This window comes from Hippopotamus amphibius, chromosome 5 (assembly GCF_030028045.1).
Source record: "Hippopotamus amphibius kiboko isolate mHipAmp2 chromosome 5, mHipAmp2.hap2, whole genome shotgun sequence".
NCBI lineage: Eukaryota > Metazoa > Chordata > Mammalia > Artiodactyla > Hippopotamidae > Hippopotamus > Hippopotamus amphibius.
In genome coordinates this window covers 1,062,226-1,082,012 of record NC_080190.1, presented here as the reverse complement: position 1 = coordinate 1,082,012, position 19,787 = coordinate 1,062,226, and the positions used below count along the sequence as shown (strand labels likewise).

Here is a 19,787-nt window from a genome sequence, read left to right as displayed (position 1 = left end):
CTGGCCGGCCACCGGCCACCGGCCACCGGCCACCAGAGGGGCCAGAGCAGGCGCCGCGGCAGGGCCGGGGCTCTCCGGGCCGCGCCCCCTCCCCCGCCCGCGCCCCCGGCCTCCTCCTGCCTCCCGGGCGGCCGCTGGGCCAGGCCGGGCCAGGTGGGGCCGTCACCGGCCACGTCAGAGCTGGCGCTGGCCGCCTGCCCGGGCCGCCGGGCACTCCCGGGCCGGGAGGTGTTTCCGGCCCCTTGGACGAGAGGAGCCCAGCCGGGTGCTGGTCTGTGGCCCGAGCCCAGCACGGGCCCTCCTGCCTGCCGCGCCCCCGCCGGCCCCTTGCTTTGCTGAGGACCCACAAGCGACAACTCAGCGGGTTCCCTCAAAGGGCGTGAGCTGCCCTTCCGGTGGCGGGGCTGGTTCGTCGGCATCGCGGGCACCTGCACAGGCGGACGCCACCCGTGCACCCAGAGCTACAGGGGCCGTGGGGACGGCGTTAGCCGCGTCCTTCCAGCCTGCCGCCAGGACCCCTTGTTGCCGGCTCTGTGCCTGCCCTGGCGGTGGACGCGGGCCCTGTCACCATGATGCTCATGGCCTGATGGGGAAGCCGACGTGGAAACACGCCAACAGGTGAGACAGGCACCGACAGGGATGAGTAGGTGTGGCCGAGAGAGCCGGGGGGCCGCCGTCCAGCCTTGCTGGCTGCAGGCGGGGGCCCAGCTGAGGAGGGGACGTTTAAAAGCTCTGATTGTACAAAGGCAGCAGCAGCCGGAGTATCTGGGGAGAGCGTCCTGGGCAGAGGGCAAAGCAAGTGCAAAGGCCCTGGGGCGGGAGGTGGTTAGAGGCAGGAGCAGAGGGGTTGGTGAGTGAAGCCAGCCTGGGGAGGGGGTATCCACACAGGCCCCAGAGGCCCAGAAAGGGGCTTTTGGGGCGGGCAGGTGGGGGAGGTGAGAGGTGCGGACGTACAAGGGCTCCTCGTGGACAGGGTGTGTGCAGCAAGGTGCAAACCTGGCGTTCTGTTCTGTGGTTGAACTTTCAGCAGATCTTCCTGCACTGACGGGGCTGCCAAGTTTGTCTCCAGGGGAAACTGCTTATTTGTTTAGGAAAATATGTTAACGGTCCTTTCGTTTCTGAAAGGAAAATTCCAGCACTTAGTCTGGACCCGGAATCAAAACAGAGTCAACGTGCACCCCCGTCCCCCGAAAGAGGGGAGTAGAGCACTGACAGTAAAGCGTTAGGTGACCCCCACCCCACCCCCCGCCCCACCAAACCTTGGGCCTGCGAGGGAGGGAGAGGGATGAGGCTGGGCCAGGAGGTAAGGGGTACATTGGACCTGTTTTCATTTAATTTCTCTGCTGGCTGGAGAGGTTGCATGCTTCCATGTTAGACATTTGAATTATTTTATGTGAATTGTTTTATCCTATCCTTCCCCATTTTGCACTGGGATGCTTGTCTCGTCTTGGTTTTGGAACTCTTCATCTGCTACAGATATTTTTTCCTGTTTGTCACTTGGCTTTTAATTTATGGAAGATATTTGTACATATAAAAATGGTGAAATGGTGTGCACTCAGATTTATCCGTATTTTCCTTTCATGATTCTTCTTTGAGTTAATACTTAGAAAGCTCTTATCAAATGTAAAATTGGTGCAATACCTCCATATGCTCTTTTAATTTATAGCATGATTTTATTTTTTATTTGCTTCTCTGGAATTTAATTTATGGGGATACTTGGCTAGGGGTATAACTTTATTTTTCTCCCCAGGTAATTAACCAATTATGCCAGCAACGTCTGTTGAATGTTCTCTATGTAACAGAGTTCTTGTGCTTGGCCTGGCACTTTGCGTAAAACTTAATAAAGGGGATGACTCAGAGGCGCAGGCACGGTTTAAAGAAACAGAGAGGACTGAGCCTTGCCCAGGAGCGTGGACCCAGGGGTCCTGGGCCTGAAGCTGCAGGCAGAGTGTTGGGGGCCCCACAGCGGGGCCGTTTTCAGAGAGACCCTGTGGGCTCTGCCCCGGGGAAGACACACAGCCTGTCCGGAGCAAGCTGGCCGAGCCGGTCAGGAAAGAATTCCCAGCCTCCCTCTCCTTCCACTTCCCCACCTGCCAGGTGGGACTGCAGAGGGAAATCTCTGCAGTCCCATCCCTGGAGGGAGCTCCGCAGCCTCTCCCCCCAGGGCGATCACCAGATTGTCACCTCTCTTCTTGAAGCCCTGGGGCCAAGGGGGCTGACCTGCTGGACAGGCAGATAAGGAGCAGACTGGTCAAACTCAAATGGCTGTCAGCCCCGCCCAGCTCCGTCCTCCACCGGACAGACGGGTCCAGCCCTCGCTTCTCTGTCTGCAAGGTCGAGTCTGGTGGAAGGAGCATCACCTGGATCTCACTGGTTCTTTCATGCACAGCGTTAACCTTATAACCAACAATTACCAAACATGGAAGAGGCAAAAAAATAGCATCCATAGTTAGGAGGAAAAAGTAGACAATAGAAGTGGACCCAAAGATGATTCGGAATCTAGAGTTAGCAGATGAGGACTTTAAAATACCTGTGATGAGTATATTACAGAAAACTGAGGAAAAGATGAAATAAGTAGGTGAAAAATGGAAAATTTCACCAGAGAATTGACATCTTAAAAATATGATTTAAATTATGAAAACATCCAATGGCCATTCTAGAACTACAATAGTCATCAATGGCTTTAACAGCAGAACACAGGGTTGGTGAAAATACCCAAACTGAAGCACAGAGAATAAAAGCAGAGAAACATGGACAATGCTCAGATGTTCTAAGAGAGGAGAGAGAACGGAGTGGAAGCAAAGTGCCAAGAGCTAATGACCTGGAATTTTCCAGAACTGATGAAAGACATTAACCCATGAATTCAAGAGGCTCTGCAAACCCCAAGCAGAAAAATCAAGCTACTGAAAAATAAGGAAATTATTAACTCCAGGAAAATATTAAATTGTATAACAAAGGGAATGCAATCAAATCACGTCTCCTAGCTCGGGTGTGAATGGCATTGACCTAATCTAATAACACAACCATCCATTTTGACTTAATAAAAAATTGTGATAAGTCCATAAAACCGGGGGAGGAGAAGTTCATGGGTCTGCGTAGTGGTGGAGGAAACGAGCGAGAGTCTACCTTCATCTTCCAAACCAGGAAGCCGACAGAGAACACCTGAAACTGAAAAATCAAGCTGTGGTAGGATGAGTATGTTGTTTAGAAATGGATTGGTATGGGGCAAGGGAGAAAGTGGGAGAGTGGGATTGACATACATACTCTAATATGTAGAAAACCGATGACTAATAAGAAAAAATATCAAATTGTACACTTTAAATATGTGCAGTTTATTGTACGTCAATTATATCTCATAAAACTCTTTTTAAAAGGAAAAAAAAAAAGAAATGGATTGATAAATACCTGGAGGAACTTCTAAGAAGAGCTGAAAGCAGTGACCTCTGGGGAGCAGGAAGAGAAGGACGAGGAGTTGGCGTTATGTTATAAAGCCCCAGACGGTTTTGAGTTTTAGAGTCAAAGTATGTATTACTTTGATTAAAATTAAGGTTAATGATGATTGTCCATTGACAGAGGAACGGATAAAGATGTGGTGCATATATTCAATGGAATATTACTCAGCCATAAAAAAGAATGAAATAATGCCATCTGCAGCAACATGCATGCAACCAGAGATTGCCATACTGAGGGAAGTAAGTCAGAAAGAGAAAGACAAATGCCATACGATATCACCTGTATGTGGATAATCTAAAATATGACACAAATGAACTTATCTACAAAACAGAAACAGACCCACAGACACAGAGAACAGACGTGTGGTTGCCGAGGGGTGGACCGGGAGGCTGGGGTGAGCAGATACGAACTATTACATGTAGGACGGATAAACAACAAGGTGCTGCTGTAGAGCACAGGGGACTCTATTCAGTATCCCGTGATAGACCATCATGGAAAAGAACATCAAGGAGAATAGATATGTGTAACTGAGTCAGTTTTCTGTACAGCAGAAATTAACACAACAATGTAAATCAACTACACTCCAATAAAATGAATTTTAAAAAATTAAGGTTAATGAACATTAAGTATGATCAAATGCCTTTTGTGGTGACTATTGATAATCGAATGATTGTATCTCTCATTTAATCTATTGATAGGATCAAATTATCTATACAATTTAGATTGTAGAGTTCTAAGTCATCCTTGCCTAAAAAGGACAAAATTAATGCCTCCACATATTGTTAATTTAAGATAGTGACTGAACCTAATTTGCTAAGAATTTATTGGGAATTGTTATACTGGTATTCATAATTGAGATTGTATCATAAGAGTTTTCTTGTAATGGTATCTTTGCTGAGTCTTAGTATCAGGGGTAAATTAGAGGTATGAAATTAATCGGGAAGCTGTCTATATTTTTCATTAATTATCAGTTGGTTCATACCTACGCGTGTGTGTCTATGTGGCGCTGAAAATACCTGCTCCTGACAAGTTTGAAATAATTCACCATAAAACTGATGGGCGTGGCACCACTTACAGGAATGGCTCTTTGGCAACCCTTTCAATTTAGTCCCTGGTTCCTCACCTATTAAAGTTGCCGTGTTTCTTCGTGAGACAATTTTGGAAAAGCACATTTTCCTAGAAAACTGCCCCTTTCTTTGAGATGCACAAACTTCATAACAGTGTTGTGGATGATTCACTTATTAATTTTATGCTACTGTGTTATTTTTTAAGAATTGCTTTTGACATTTAATTCTGTTTTGTAACTGAATATAATTCCTTAGACTAATTCCATGTGTAATTGATTTCGATGCTTACCACAGGTCTTTCCAGACGCAGGACGCCCGTCACTGCCCTGGGCCTGGCTTCCCCGCTCCTCGAGCAGGAGGAAGGCACCTCCTCTTCCAGTTCCAGTGCAGGCTCCGTCCCTCCGGTTGCTCTGGTTCCTTTCTCCGCGGTGACCCTGCCCCCACTTCCTTTCTCTCCGGCAGCCTTCCATTCTGCCGATATGCAGGCAGCTGCCCGCCTTCTAGAATGGTATCTTATTCCGCCAAGACCTCTTATTTGTCCTCTTGTTTCCTCAGTGTGTTTACTCCTGATTTTTAATGAAAGCACAAAGCAGACACTTGCAAACATACATGCTTCTCTATTAGAAAATATTTGGTAAAATGTGTATCCATTTTCATCTTGGCGGTTGTGTCCTCCATCTCTCAGGATGCAGGATTTTGACACAGGGCCCGTGGGCTTTTCGGGTGTGTGCACTTGGCTGTATGTGTGTATACATGTGCACACACGTGTGGGTTGTCCATGTGCACGGGTGTGAACACAGGTGTGTGTACGTGAACACGTGTGTGCTTGCGCAGGGGTGTGTGTGGGTGTGCCTGTCCGCGTGCCCGGGTACGCGTGTGTGTGCACAGCCCGCGTGTGTTTCCTGTTTGTCACCTGGAGAGGCCAGAGGCCCCGTGACCTGGGAAGGCAGACACCCGTGCTGGGAAGCTGTGGTGCTCCGTGCACCCAGCCCCCGGCCGCCCCACGGGCCCTTCACCCACGTGGAGGCCACTGGCCATCACCCCCCTTGAGAACCCGATCCTGGTGGCCCCGGGCAGCAAGGGCCTGAGCTCCGCGGCCCGGGAGCCGCTGTGCCCAGCGCAGACCAAGCGTGGGAGGGCAAGCGCCCCAGGCCTGCCTCCGGAGGGGCTGTGTCCTGGGGCGGGTCCACCAGGAGTCCCAGCGCGCACGCGGGCAGGTGGGTGTCTGGGCTGCGCCCGGGACCCCGGTTGCTGCCGGCCGTCCGGAGGGAGCGCGTGTCCAGCAGCCGCTTGGGGCCCTTCAGGGCGTGTGAGCCCCCACCGCGGCCGGTAACCCTTTACAGCCGCGGGAAGGGGAGAGTCGGCTGCAGCCCCGCGGCATTTTGTCAGATCAGCAGCAACGACCTTTGCGCTGAATGCAGTTCCGGGAGGACCCCCAGGTCCGCTGCCCGCCCACCCGACCTGGTCACGGCCGTGGGGTCCTCCCCGCCTGGGAGGGGCTGGGGGCTGCGCTTGACTCCTCTCGTCCCCCTGTGCCTGGGAATAGGGGGTCCTCCTGGATGCCCACCTCATGCTGGCAGCCAACCCTCCCGTCCCCGCTGCCCCCAAGAGGGGCTCACCCCCTTTCGGCCCTGGTCTCTAGCAGGCACTCCCCCATCTCACCGCTCCGGCCTCCCTCCTCACAGCACCTGGTGCCGGGCGCTCTGTGGCCCCCGGGGACATCCAGCTCCACCAGCATCAGGCTGCCCGGCCCACCGGCCAGGGCCTCCACCTCCTGTCCCCTCCCTGCCCCCACCTGGAGCCCCTTCCCCCTGGCCCGGGGGCCTCAGCCTCACCTCCTCGGCCTGGCGCACAACAGGGGCCTGTCGGTGGAGCTGCGGTGAGCGGACAGCTGCCGGCCCAGGTCCTGGGTCCCATCACCGTCCTGCTCGTGTGAGCTGACCTGCTCCCTCCAAGAGGACCTGGGAGACCTCTGCCCCTTCCGGAGCCTGAGGCCTCTGAGGGGTCAAGAGAAGACCGTGAGCTGCGGAAGGGAGTCAGAACCGCCCGCTGCCCGCGAGCCTCCTGACGGACCCACCCCAGAGGCTGTGCCATCCCCGTGGACACCCAGGTGTGGGAGGGATAGGCAGGGCTGTCTGGGGTGGCGGCGTGGCCTGGGGCCACGTCCAGGGTGTGCTGGCTCACTCATGTGTGGGCCTCGGTAGCCCCCGTCCACCAGCCGTCCCTCAGAGGCGGCCCGGGGCGGAGGTCACGACAGCCAGCCCGGCAGTCCCTCCACAGCCACCAGCTGCCCCGTCGCCGGGCACAGCGTGCTGTCCATACGGCCTTGGCTGTTTTCAGGCCTGGAGTGTGCACTGGGGCGGGAAGACGCCTCCCACTGGCCCCCGGGGCCCGGGGACGTCCCTGCTTCCTTAGCAGGTGGAGACGCTGCTGCGCCGTTCTCCCTTGGCCTCCGGGTCCCAAGGGTGGGCTGGAGGGGGTGGGTCACAGGACCACAGCCGCAGAGCTGGGGACAAGCTAAGGCCGGACAGCAAGGGGCCCCGCCAAGGAGCCTGACAAAAAGCAGAGCCCCTTCCCGTGTCCCCACGTCACCCTGAGCCCAAGCAGCAGAGGCTCCTGGGGAGGCTCCACCAGGCCCGCCCGGGGGCGCAGAGGGACGGGCTCCTGGGGGCCTGGGCGTCTGTCCGCTGGGAGGACCCGGGAGGCTGAGCCCCACGTCACTTGTGTCCATGCGGGAGGTGCCTGCAGGGACCACTCCAGGCATCCACGTGCCCTGGACCTGGGCAGGGAGGCCTGAGGGAGGAGCAGGGGCAGGTCCACTGCAGGCCCCCTCCCGCTGTCCTGCCCCACAGAGCGAGGCTGGCCGTGTGGCTCTGAGCCTGGCAGGCCCACCTGGTCCCGGGTCACCAAGCGACGTCTCAGGTTCCTCGGAGGCCGTGGGGGAAGGAGAGCGTGTCTGAGAAACATCCTCCTGGGGCCCAGCAGCGAGCTCAGAGGTTCTGGAAACCCACACGGGGCCCAGCCAGCCACCGCCGCTACAGGCGCTGTGTCTCACGGTGGGTGTGGGGCCAGAGGCAGGCCCGGCCTCAGGGTGGCTGGAAGGGCGCCTGGACACAGGCGCAGACCACCTGACCTGCTACCCGATGACGCAAAGCCGGAGGGTCTCACCCACCCAGACGCCCCCAACCGCAGCGATGGGCACAGCCGTCCAGGCGGGCCTCCAGGAGCCCCACCCCCCGAAGGCCTCCCACTTGTTGGCTGTGGGGCCCACCCCCTCGCGGGGCCTGGGCTGGGTCAGAGCCCGAGCCCAGCACTGCCCGCCCGTCCCCTGCCCCTGCTCCCCACCGCTCCCCCAATCCCCTCCAGGGCCCAGGGCCTGCGGGTGGGGGGGTGTGCCCTGGGGGAGGGCGGAGAGCAGAGTCAGAAACAAGAGCGGCCACGCTGGTGTGTGCAGAGCCCTGAGCTCACGACACTCCTGCAGGAGCTCTAGGCGGGCCCTCCCGCAGGCCACGGAGGAGCGGGGGACCACAGGGTGAGAGGGAGGGCAGGAGGCCCCTCGGCCTCCACTGGCCGTTCCTCCTCCAGATAAAAGCCAAGCAGGACAAGCAGCTTGGGCAGAGCCGACCAGAGGCCCCAGGGCCTCCTGAGCACAGAGCCTCACGCCACAGACGCAGATGCAGACGCAGACGCAGACGGGCCCCTGCCGTGCATCCCTGAGGGGGGAGAGCCCTGCCGCCGGCACCTGCAGGAGGCGGGGGGGTCAGAGGCTTCCCTGGCCGCGGAGGGGCAGTTGCAGAGCCCTCGGGGTGGGGGTGGGGCTCAGGTCTCAGGCAGTTCCCTGGTCAGGATGAGGCCCCCACCCTGAGCAAGCGGGGTCAGGGATCAGGAGGGCTTCCCCACGGAACCGCCGGCCGTGGGGTCACATGGGGTGGCGGGGGTGCCGAGGGCTGGGCCAGGCTGGGAGGAGTCCAGACCAGGCCAGAGTCAGGACAAGCCCCCGGTCCCCGGGCGGCCAGGCGGAGGTGGTGCCTTCCAAGGCCTGCTGCCTGCCGGCTGAGCCGCGTCCGCCGGCGAGTGTGGACACCCCTCCCGTGGCGCCCGGAGCGACCCTCCTGTCTCAAGTGTGCACGTAAAGCTCAGGAGAATAGCTACTGTCACAGCACAGATGCACCAACCAGCATCCGTGAAATGACACCACACAGACCGTGTTTTCAGACCATAGCACAGTTAGCTAGACGTGAAAACAACATTGAAAAAATAATCTTAATGATTTAAGGTAGTAAAAATAATCTTTTAAAATCTCCATTTATTTGGAAAATAAAATACACACTTCCAAACGATGCCTGGTCAGAGCGTAAAGCGTGATGGAAACTAGACACACTTAGACCCGGATTGTGGTGGAGAGGCTCCGTGTCGTGCTTGTCGAGTGTGGGATGACGTGTATGTGGACTACTGCAAGGTGGGCCCAGGGGAAGTTGTGTCTCCTTAAAAGAAGAAAAGGAAAAAAAAAAGTGGCAAGCATCCAACTTAAATCAGAAAAAGAATAACAGGCTAAAACTGATAAAAGTAGGAGGGAAAGGCACAGATTTGAGCAGAAATTAATAAAACAGAAAATGAAAGGCGCAGTGGCGAGAATCAAAGATGAAAGTTGGTTGGTGATTGGAAAGACAAACGCGAGAGAGAAAGGGAGAGAGAGACAGACAGACAGACTAACACGAGGAATGAAAGAGGGAACTTAGCTGACATACACAGAGGTTTTAAAAGACAGAAATATCGTGAACCACTCGATTTGAAATCTTATTCAAAAGGAACAAATTCCCAGAAAATTATAACTTTAAAAAATTGATTCCAGGGAAAGAGAAGACCACGTATTTCTGTGACGTTTGAGGACTTTTAACCGTTACTTGACAATCTTGCTACAAGAAATCTCACTGATGGGATAAAACAGATGTGTTCTTCCAAACTTCCAGGGAATGATTTTTCCACTCTTACGCAAACTTCCTCAGAGTAGACAAAGGGAGAAATCTCCCCGAGTTATTCTGAGGTCAGCATAATTTTTAAAAACAAAACCAGACAAGAATAGTACAAGAAGCATATTTTAGTCCCATTTCACTGTAAGTAAAGATGTAAAGATCCTTTTAACAAATTATTAGCAAACTGCGCCCAGTAAACCATACATTTTAAAAAAGCGATGATACCCGTGACCAAGCTGGGTTTATCCCAGGAGTGCGAGGGTGTGAAATAGTAAGTATTCTTTTAGACAAAAATATCTGATAATTATTTTTATGACCTTGTCCTAAGGAAGGATTTAGGCAAGGCATAAAAAGGTTAACCTCAGTAGAGAATATTTCATAAAGTGACAATGTCAGAATTTAAAACCTTCATTCATTGGAAACCATCATGTAGAAACACAAGCCACTCACTGGAGGAAGATATTTGTTTGCTTATTTCCAATTTTACTGAAGTATAACTGACATATAACATCGTACAAATTTAAGGTGTAAAACACAGTGATTTGATATATGTACATATTGCAAAATTATGACCGCAATAATTTAAATGAATATCCATCACCTCACATAGCTGCAAATTTTTTCTTTGTGATGAGAACTTTTGAGATCTATCCTCTTAGCAACTTTCAGATATACAATACGGCAGTGTTAATTAGAAAGATACTTGCAGTGTACATAAATGTCAAATCATGACTATTCAGCGTTTTTCAGCGTAACTTATATCTACTTATGTACGTGTAAGAAAAACCAAGCGGCCCAACACAGAAATGGGTGAAGGGCACGGACAGCTGGGAAGGGCAGAGAGGGAAACACAGTGACCCCCGACCACGCGGGGGAGGGGCCTGGCAGCGTCCTACGGGAAACGCAAACCCGCAAAGACCAGGGAGTGCTGGAGTGCTGTGTTCCCAGAGGAACTCTGCCAGGGCACCGCTGGGCTGTGCGTTGACGCAGCCCGCGCGGGAAGCGTCTCCGCATTTTCCTGTAAAGTTGAAGATTCATAAAGCTTTGACCTAGCAAACCGCTTCCTGGGCACACGCCGCTCCCGGACGCCGGGCGCCTCCCTCACCTCCTTCAGGCCTGTCTCCGCGAGGCCCTTCTCAGCGCGGCTCCCGGCTGCTCCCCCCCATCCTGCCTGTCTTCATTTTCTCCGCGGCCTCAGGGGTATTTCCTTCGTCTGCTGCCTCCTCCAGGACGGCGGCTCTGCGGGCGCGGGGGTACCTGCCACGCTCCCTTCTCCCCCTGAGCCCGGGCAGTGCCCGGCGCACACAGGCCACCCAGCACGCACTGGGAGAACAAAGGGACCAACGAGAGGCCCGGTGGAGGAGCACGTCACCCTAACCCTGACCCTAGCAGGGCAGGGCACTGGCCGGGCCCCCTGGCCACCTACAACGGCCACACCCGTGATATTTCAGGGCCCGGGGAAAGGGGCAGCTGGGGGCACACCTCACACGCCACGCCACGTGTCCAGACCCTAGGAGCTGCTTGTCCGTCTCACGTGTGGGCATGTCCCAGCCTCTGTGCCTCTGTGTCCACAGCTCCTGCACACAGTCAGGGGCCTGCGGCGCCACTCAGGCGCAGGGCTCTCCCTAGAGACAGGCCGGGGAGGGACTCACGCAGGCCCTGGAGGGGGGCTTGGGCCTGCGGGCGGGCGTGTGCTCTAGAGGCGGCACACGGCTCTGCCTGGACTCCTTATCGGTGGGCGGGGCGGAGCGGGCACCTCTGGAATTGCCATGGACGCAGGGGTCTCGTGGGACCTGGTTGGAAGACTGTCCTTATTTGGGGCCCTGGAGGGCCTGAGGTTCTGCATTTCTGACAAGCTCCCAGGTGATGCTCGGACATCCTTGGAGTGTCAGCGACCACGGGTGCAGGGCCGGGGGCAGGGTCCCTCTCCTGACGCTTAGGGACAGTGCTCAGTGCTGGACTCGACCAGCGCAGACCCCGCCCCGCCAGGACGGGCGGAGGTGCGTGAGGGCCCTCGCGCTCACAGGGGACCAGCCACACCTCCTGGGAAGGACGCGGAGGGAGGCCGGCCATCCAGGAGGCGGAGAAGGGGGTGCTCAGGAGAGAAGATGGGGGCAGGAGGTCCCACAGTGTCAGGGCAACCCACTGGGGGGGCTCGGGGAGAGCAGACCCTGGGCCAGAGGGGGCCCACCCTGCCAAGGGCCAGTGTGCAGTCCCCCCATCTGTCCCCGTGTCCCCACGTCCCCGTGTGCCGAGGTCCCAGGCCACATGGCGTTCTTCTCCTCCAGCCTGGGCTCCTCCTCCCTCCTCAGGCCCCAGCTCCGGGACCACGCGCTTCAGTCGCTAAGGCCCTGCTGCCCAGGGCCCCAGACAGCGAGGGCACCTCCGGGGAGACCCCGTCACGGCAGCCTCCCCCCCGTGAGGGCGGCTCCCTGCCTTTGCCGAGGGGAGTGGACGGCGGTCCTCGGGGGCCTCGCCCCGAGCTCTTGGGTTCCCGTCCCTCCGGCAGGACCCGGGCGGTGCTCGGCCGCGCCCCTCTCTCTGGGGAGACGTGAGAGCCCCTGAAAACGGAGCTGCCCGCCTCGGAAGGGCTGGACGCAGTCAAGAAATGGCTAAATACATTATCAGGGCCTGGACAGGCCAGCAGACGGTTCCAGAATTAAATCAAGAAGCCCATTTAGCTCGGCAGAGCCGGGATGCGCAGCGGAGAGAATTGTATCAGAGGCCTGGAGCCCGGGCCAATGAGGTCACCCTGAGAGCGCCTCGGGGCGGGGGGCTGCGCGCCCGAAAGCGGAGATACCAGGAGCCCTGGCGACGGGCGTCCAGGGGTCCTCCCACCGCCCTCCCTGGGGTCCTCGGGGCCCCCGGCTGGCGGCCCTGAGGCAGGAGCACACCCCAAGACGGTCTCCTCGCGTCTTCAAGTGGGGGTCTCTCCGTGGGCCTCCCGGGGGGTGGGGGCCGCAGGGCCGCGAGCCGCAGGTGCCCAGACCCGCGGGGCCGCGTCACCCGCAAACCGGCACCTGCCGTCTGCCTCCGCAAGGATGGCACCACGAGCCGCTGCAGCTGCTGGCCCTCACCAGCCGCGAGAGGCGTTCAGGTGGAGGTCGGGAGGGAGGCCCCTGTGCCCCGGGGGAGGCTGGTGGAGCAGGGCTTCACACAGCCAGCTACGTTCAGAGGCGATTTTACGAGCCCGGCTCCTGCATCTCCGCACGTCTAGAAAAGCACTAACGTACCTCACGGTGACGTCGGCCCCTCGCGACGCGCAGAAACCTTCCCGAGACGACCAGAAACCTCTGTAAACATATGTGCTCCATCGCATGTGCTCCCCCCTCACCCAGGTCACACCTGCAGGGACCTGCTCCCTCCTGGAGCGGCTGTCCGGAGCTGAGCTGGCTGCCGGCCTCTAGGCCTCACTCTGCCCCCCACACTCACACGGAGCATGTGTTTCGGCCAGCAGCCTCCACCCCCGCGTGCAGAGGGGAGACGTCCCTGCCCCCCGGCCCCGCGCCGGCTCTGTGAGCAGGAGGGGCTGGGGGGGCTGGGCTGGGGGGGTCTCTGCGGGAGGCTCCAGGCCCCGCCCTGCCCTCCACCGCCCGGCCTCCCAGGGTGGACAGACGCCACAGTCCTGGGTCTCCCGCGAGATCCGGGCTTTGTGTGTGTCCCCTCCCGCTGCCCGGGGCCCCCCGCCTCCGACGGGTGTCCCCCCACCCCCACAGTGGCGACATCGGCTGCCTGGTCCCTCGCGTCCCTCCCGCGGGGCCCCACGCAGGGCCTGGCAAAGGTGGGCACCGTGGAGCAGAACGGCCGCACCCCGAGGGCCCGAGGGCTCCGTGGTCAGCTCCTGCGGGTCCCCCAGCCCATGCCCACCCCCCACGAAGCGGGCCCCCCACGCTTGCTCCAGGACGGGGTCCTGGTGGCCTTAAGCCCATGGGCCGTCCCCTCCAGGCGCAGGCATGCCACCAAGCGGGTCCCACTGGAAGAGTCTCCCTGGGAGCAGAGGGCAGAGGCCGGCTCTCCTGCCGTGTTAGTACCTGGCAGCCTGTATCCCTCCAGGCCCCCAGCCTCCCGTGGAGCCAGGGGAGAAGGGAACCTGCAGATGGGGCGGGGTGGCGGGGGAGGTGGAGAGGAGCTGGGGCTTGGTACCCAGGGAAGCACCGCCACCAGCTCACAGCCCTCCCACCCCGCCCCCAGGTGCTGGGCAGGGGGGGAGAAGAGGGAGGGGGTGGAGGGAGCGGGGAGAGGGAGGCAGCTGGGGGGAGGGGGGTGGAGGGGAGGGGCTGAGGGGAGGAAAGAGCCGTCTCAACCGGGTGCGTGAGCGGCTTGGGGTCTCCCCGCCCCCTCCCTTCCTGGGCAGTGGGCTCCCCTCGGAAGGTAGTTGGAACTCAGAGGATGGAGAAGACAGCCGAGGCCGGGGCACCTGGCTCCACCTGGGAACTCTCTTCCCAGGGACCCTGCTCTCCTGGCAGCAGACCTGGTGCGGGCCCAGCTCCGACCAGGCCCAGGCCTGGTCCACTGAGTGATGTCCGAGGTTATGCAGTTATGTCCTGGCTGGGGGACCCTGAGACGCCCTCACTTCAATCCAAGGGAGGTCTCAGGTCCACCTTCTCTGCAGCTGCCCTGCGGTGAGTCTCCCACGGTGACCCTGTGCCCGCCTCTCCCCCCATCTCTTCCTCCATCCTTGGCCCCACCAGGTACCCTGCCAGCATGCTCACAGGGCACTAGTGGGGGCTTTGGTGTCACTGTGCTCCACGGGGTCCCAGGAAGATGTGGGGACAGGGTCCTCGCCCTTAACCTGCTCCCCTGGGCTCCCAGAAATCCCCTCTCACGCGTCCTCTGGAGGCCCTGCCAAGGGCACAGCCCTGTGTGGGGGGCAGGGCACCTTCTGACCCCCAGGAATGCCAGGTCGCTCAGGGGCAGGAGCACTGTTTCCTGTCCCAGGGCCGCCAGTGCGCACCCAGTGCAGCCCTGGAGAGGATGCGTGTGCCGCGGGCTCCTCAGCACCTTGGGGCCGGCAGAAACGAGGAACCGGGTGGTCCCAGGGGCTCCAGAAGCATCCCAGACCGCCCCTCGAGGAGCGTGGCCAGCCGTCCTCCGTGGAAAAGGCACCGAGCTCTCCTTGTCCAGCCTGAGACCCCGGGTCCCAGTCGTGAGACCCTGATGGCGGCTGCCGGCTGCCCGAGGCCTGGGGGTGAGAGCCCTCGGGCCCAGAGGCCTGTGGGAGCTGCGGGAGGCCGTCCAGTGGGTCTTCCCAGTTGGGGAGGGCGGCCACAGGCTCACCCCCTGAGGACACACAGACCGCTCCAGCCCTGCTCCTGGACCTGCCTCGTCCCGGCCCCCCGACCTCGGTGACAAGGCCCGCGTGGTGCCACCTGGTCCCTCCGCACCCACGCACGCCCGTGCACCGCCCGTCCCTGTGGGCCTGGTGTCCTCCGGCTCAGCCTTGCCTGGGCCTGGGGCCCCTCCCCGCCAGCCTCCTCTATGTTGGGCTGCGTCTGCTGTGAAGTGTCGGCCCGCAGGGCTCCGCCGAAGACCGCCCTGCTCCCTGCCCGTGTCCACCCCTGCCCTGATGCCGGGGGCAGGGCAGTGACCCTGCAGGCCCGGGCGACACTGCTCACTGTTTTGTCCCCACACCTGGCCCCGCGGGCCCCCCCCATCCCGCCGCTGCACCCGAGCACTGTCCCCGCCTGCTCGCACCGCCCAGCCGCTGACCCCGGCCCAGGGCACCCCGCCTGCCCGGCCACAGGTGCCTCAGCCGGGGCCCAGCCGTCCCCGCTCGGCCGCAAGGCTGGAGCCCCGGCCCCTGCTGCAGAGGGTCCCCTCTGGTCAGCTGGCCACACTGGCGCCCCCACCACGGGGCTGGACGGCCTCCCGTCCGAGAACGGCTGAAGCCACTTCCCCTGGTGGCCATCAGGCCACCGCTGCCTTAAACGGGCTGTCTCTCCCTTGCCTCTGTTTGTTTTTAATTTCTTAATTAAAATGATTTGCTTTAAATGTAATACTGCTTTCTTATACAGATCTGGTAAATGCATAAAACAGAAGGAAGAAAACACGTTCCCACGCCCCGTCGCCCGGCCCACACTCCCAGGCGCCCGGCAGCACCTCGTGCCGGCGTGTGCTGTCACCCAGCAGTGGACGCAGTGCACAGACGGCACGGAGTTCACCGATTAGCAGGGTCGTCTCTGGTTGAAAAAGGGATACCCGCATTTTCCAGAAGACTGGACGCCCCAGAGCGGCGCCCGCGCCCACACGCGCTTCCCTGGGGCCGTCTTAGGGATCATCTCGTCGGCCAGACCAGCGCAAAGGTATCCGTCGTCCCTGGTGGAGGAAAACGAGGAGGAGCTGGCTGTCGGGTAACCGATGGCCGTGGCCTTTCATCCTCTGTGAATAAAAATAAATTCACGCTTCAGCGAGAGGTTTCGTGACGCAGGAGGCCGTCCGTCACGGTGCGCCGTGCTGTGGAGGAGGGGCCGTCTGCTTGTTTGGTGCCCCTGCCGCCAGGCTCTCAACCACACCAAAAGTCCGCCGTTGCTGGGACGGCCGGACTGCTCGGAGCCACGTGGCCTGTCCAGCAGCAGGCGCAGGTCTGAGCTCCGGGCCGGGGCGGGCAGGGGGCGGCGGGGCGGAGCAGACGGGCGCCGCCCAGAGCTGGGCCCAGGCCCGGGAGCGGCAGCCGGGCGCCGGGCAGCCTGGCTTGGCTGCAGAGTCTGCACCGGACACACGGTTACAGACCCTCCTCCGGGGGCGTGGGGCTCACGCCGCTTCGCTTTCCTTCGGCCAAGCAGGTCTTCAAGGGCGCTTGGACGGTGTTACGCACCTTATCACAACCATTATCAGCATCCTGCGCGTACGGACACGTCATCAATACCTTTGGTTTTACCAGTAATAAACGCTGTTATTATTCTCTACCTTAGGAATCATGTATCACCTGTGTTTGCCTGTTTGATGGGCAGTGGCGCGGTATTTGCAGTGTCCTGAGGCAAACCGGGTCCAGGGTCCTGTTCCAGCTGTGCTGCCCGGCGTCCTCTCGAGGTGACGTGGCAGGTGGCGTCCCACCCGCAGAGCCCCGGGGCCGCCTGCTCCCGTTTCGCTGTGGACAGTGTGTTTGGTGTCTCAGAGGCCGCACGGTTTGTCCTAGTCCTGCCCCCTGAAGGGCCCGCTGTGTCTCCTGTTCTTCACCCGCGGTGTCTTCCGGGCTGAGTCCGAGCCTGTCCCCTGGCCCCTCCGGCCACCTGCCCTGCTGGCCCTCTGTGCTCCTCTCTCCCTCTGCACCGAGGGTTTTTCCTGTGGAGCCTCCTGCCCCGACCCTGCTGCCTGCGGGGCTTGATCCCCTGACAGGCTGCGGCTCCGCGAGCCCCGCTTCCCCGGCTCCTTTTGTCATCCTTCGGGAAGGCATCCCCACCCACTGTGCGTGGGGCCCGGCCTCTCACATCCTGTTGTAAATGTCAGAGTTTCCTTCTTTTCTCCAAAAGAACATCTTCAGACGTGGTTGTTCTTCTGAGTCTTCAGAATGATGCTCCTTTTGCTGTTTTCCACTCTTTTCTCTCCTCCCGCCAGGGCCGGCCACCCATCCCGTGGGCAGCCCACCAGTGAGGTGGGGGCCACAGAGCCTCCTCCTCCTGCTACAGGCGCCCGCACCCCTGTCCCACCGGTGTGGGGAGCCCATGGCTCCGGGCTGGGACAGTGGCCGCCCCTTGGCCACCCGCCCCCCCGCCCTGGCCCCCCAGCGCCCGCTGAGCCTGTGGCTCCCTTCGGTCCAGGCCCACCCGCTGACCCTACTTCCGGGCTGGGCTGGCAGCCGGCAGGCTCGGCGTGGCTCCTCTGCGGGGCGACTTGACATTCTTGACAACAACTGAGCCCCCCGATCTCCCCCGAAAGTCGTCAAGAGCCTCCCACGCAAGCGTGTCCGTCTGAGCAGGGGGGTGCTTGGCGTCTCCGCGGAGACCGAGGCTCTCCCACCCCGGGAACCCTGCCTCGGTCTGGGGGCCGGGCCTGCACCAGCGAGACGCCTGGGCACGGAGGGGGGTGCCCACCCACGTGCCATCTACGCTGTCCACTTTTTATGGTAAAATCAAGCTCAGATACAGAAAACCACACCAAGAAGACCCGTGGTTGAGTGGGTATAAACCGAGCGTGCTTGCCCCCACCACGCCCCGGGGAGCACCCCCCCACACAGGACCCCAGCCCCCGCGGCCCCGCTGGCCGCCCCGGCGTGACCGTCCGCGGCGTTTCGCGGGAGCTTTGGCCCCGAGGGTGCACACACCGTGTGCAGTCCTGCCCGCCCAGGGGCTCCCGCAGATGCAGGTCCCGTCCCTCTGGCACGTCTCGGCAGGGGGGTGGCCATCCCTCCGGGAGCGTGCAGGTCCACTGTGGCCCTTCCCCTGACGTGAGCGGCTGTGGGGGCCTGACGCCCAGGTCCCCTCACCCACGGGAGGTGCAACATGGTGACGTTCGGATTCTGTCTTCGCCTTTCAGTCTTGAGTCGACACGCTTTGATAAAAAGTCACCTCGCCTCCTCCACCGTTTGGTTGTCTGGTGGTCCAGTTCACGGGGAGAAGGCAGGAGAAATTCTGGGTTCTTTCCCTTTACCTGCCAGCTCTCAAGATAACGAATTGGTTCCTGTCATCTTCCCAAGGTGAGCAACCAGGTTATAGGTCATTAGGTTTTGTATAAACATTATAAACTAACCTGTGTGATGGGATGTATCCGTTGCGATGGTTACCTCTTTTGAACGTCAGGTTGCTCCACGCTGGGTCAGCCGGAGCCCCTTCGCGTTGACCCCTGAGTCCCGCTGACGCGATGCTCGTGGCCTCGACAGCACCCTCGTTCTGCTGGGACAAGACGTCCCAGGCCTTTCTTTGCATTTCCTCTCCCACCTCTGGAATCAGCCGCTTCTCCAAGAACTCCTGGCCTCCTTGCTACTGCGTGGATCACTGTTTCTAAACCTCTTCAGACGACAGAGCTCAGGGCCGTGAGGTTGGGTTTTTGTTTATTTTTTGTTGTTTCAGTTCTGCGTTAGGTCTGCTCTTCCTTCCTTCCACACAGAAGCGCTATGTTCGCAAGCACACAGGAGATGGTAATAGTCAACAGAGTCGAAAAATCCCATGATTACACACTGACTTTGTGCCAAATCGTACGTACAAGGGGATCCCAATAGCGACGCTCGTGCCACAGTCTCCCGTGTCGTTACCAAGAAGAGTTTTTATAAACGTTTGCTATGCCCTCTCTGCTCTCCCCTGTTTTCTAATTGCGTGCTCTCACCCCTCATCCTGAGGCCCCTCCCGCTTCAGCCCCTCTCGCTCGTAGTTCCATGTAATTCATCTGTAATGCCCACCTCTGGCCTTACGTCACCAGTGCTGTTCTCCTGCTTTCATCGTCTGGAGCTCGGTAGGGGCTCGTGGGGATGTTCCCGTAGTTGGTAACAGTTTCCTCGTAGAGTGTAACACTTGAAAGTCAGTTCTGCTGGGTATGAAAACCCTTGTCTCACACTTTCTTTCTTTGAGTATCTCAAGTAAGTTACCTAATATTCTCCTGGCAAGAATTGTTTTTTTACAAAAAAATCTGATGATAACCTGATTTTCTTTCCCTTCTAATTCACTGGCTCTTTTGGACTAGATGGCTGAGAGACCTTTCTCTTCCTTTAAGGTCCAGTGGCTTTACTGACCATGTCTTGGTTTTGGCATTTTGGACAATATTCTTGGGCATACAGAGTGCTCTTTTTATTCCAGAAAAATTTTGAATGTAAATGTTCATTCTGCTGCTTTGTTTTGATTTTCCTCTTCAGGAATTCCTATCCATCTTCTTTCCTGTCTTCGATCTTTTGTTGCTAACTCTGTCCTGAGTTCTGACACCTCATTTCTGAGCTTTTCTAATTTTGACTTATGTTATTCTCTGATGTCGTGTATGTATAGTTTTCTTCACATCTTTCAACTTGTTTGAAATAAAAGTTTCGATGTTTTCTGTACTGAGGACGTGTCTTTTTAGTATCCTTCCATTTTCTGTAAGAATGTTATTCTGCTCCTTATTTAATTTCTTCTCAAAATAGCTTAATATTGAATATTGCCTTGGTAATTCTCAGTGCTCACCTTTGTGTTGAATGGATTTGCGTAAACTTAGAAAGCAGGGGTTCAGGGCGGCTGTTTTAACCTCACGGAGCTCCCTGCTCTTGCTTCTGTGTAGCCTGCAGTGACAGGCTCTCCTTTCCCGCTCGCACCTGGACCTTCTCTTCCTTCATCTCGGGGGTCCCATGTCGCTCAATGCTGTTTCCACCCCAGAGGTCACCTCGGTGCGCGACCCT

At 58.5% G+C, this 19,787-nt stretch overlaps 1 protein-coding gene across 1 annotated transcript; it reads right to left on the bottom strand.

Annotated features, from left to right (window-relative positions):
* Nucleotides 1-484: 484 nt before the first annotated feature.
* On the bottom strand, nt 485-12,807 carry LOC130853365 (nascent polypeptide-associated complex subunit alpha, muscle-specific form-like). Its single transcript, XM_057735094.1, has 14 exons — nt 12,727-12,807; nt 12,245-12,565; nt 11,370-11,536; nt 11,146-11,251; nt 10,751-10,816; nt 8,146-8,262; nt 7,661-7,917; nt 7,413-7,615; nt 7,152-7,313; nt 6,773-7,037; nt 6,356-6,517; nt 6,140-6,262; nt 5,646-5,855; nt 485-779 (listed from the first exon to the last, which is right to left on the bottom strand). The coding sequence occupies exons 1-14, from the start codon at nt 12,805-12,807 to the stop codon at nt 485-487; spliced, it is 2,535 nt and encodes an 844-aa protein (XP_057591077.1).
* Nucleotides 12,808-19,787: the final 6,980 nt, after the last annotated feature.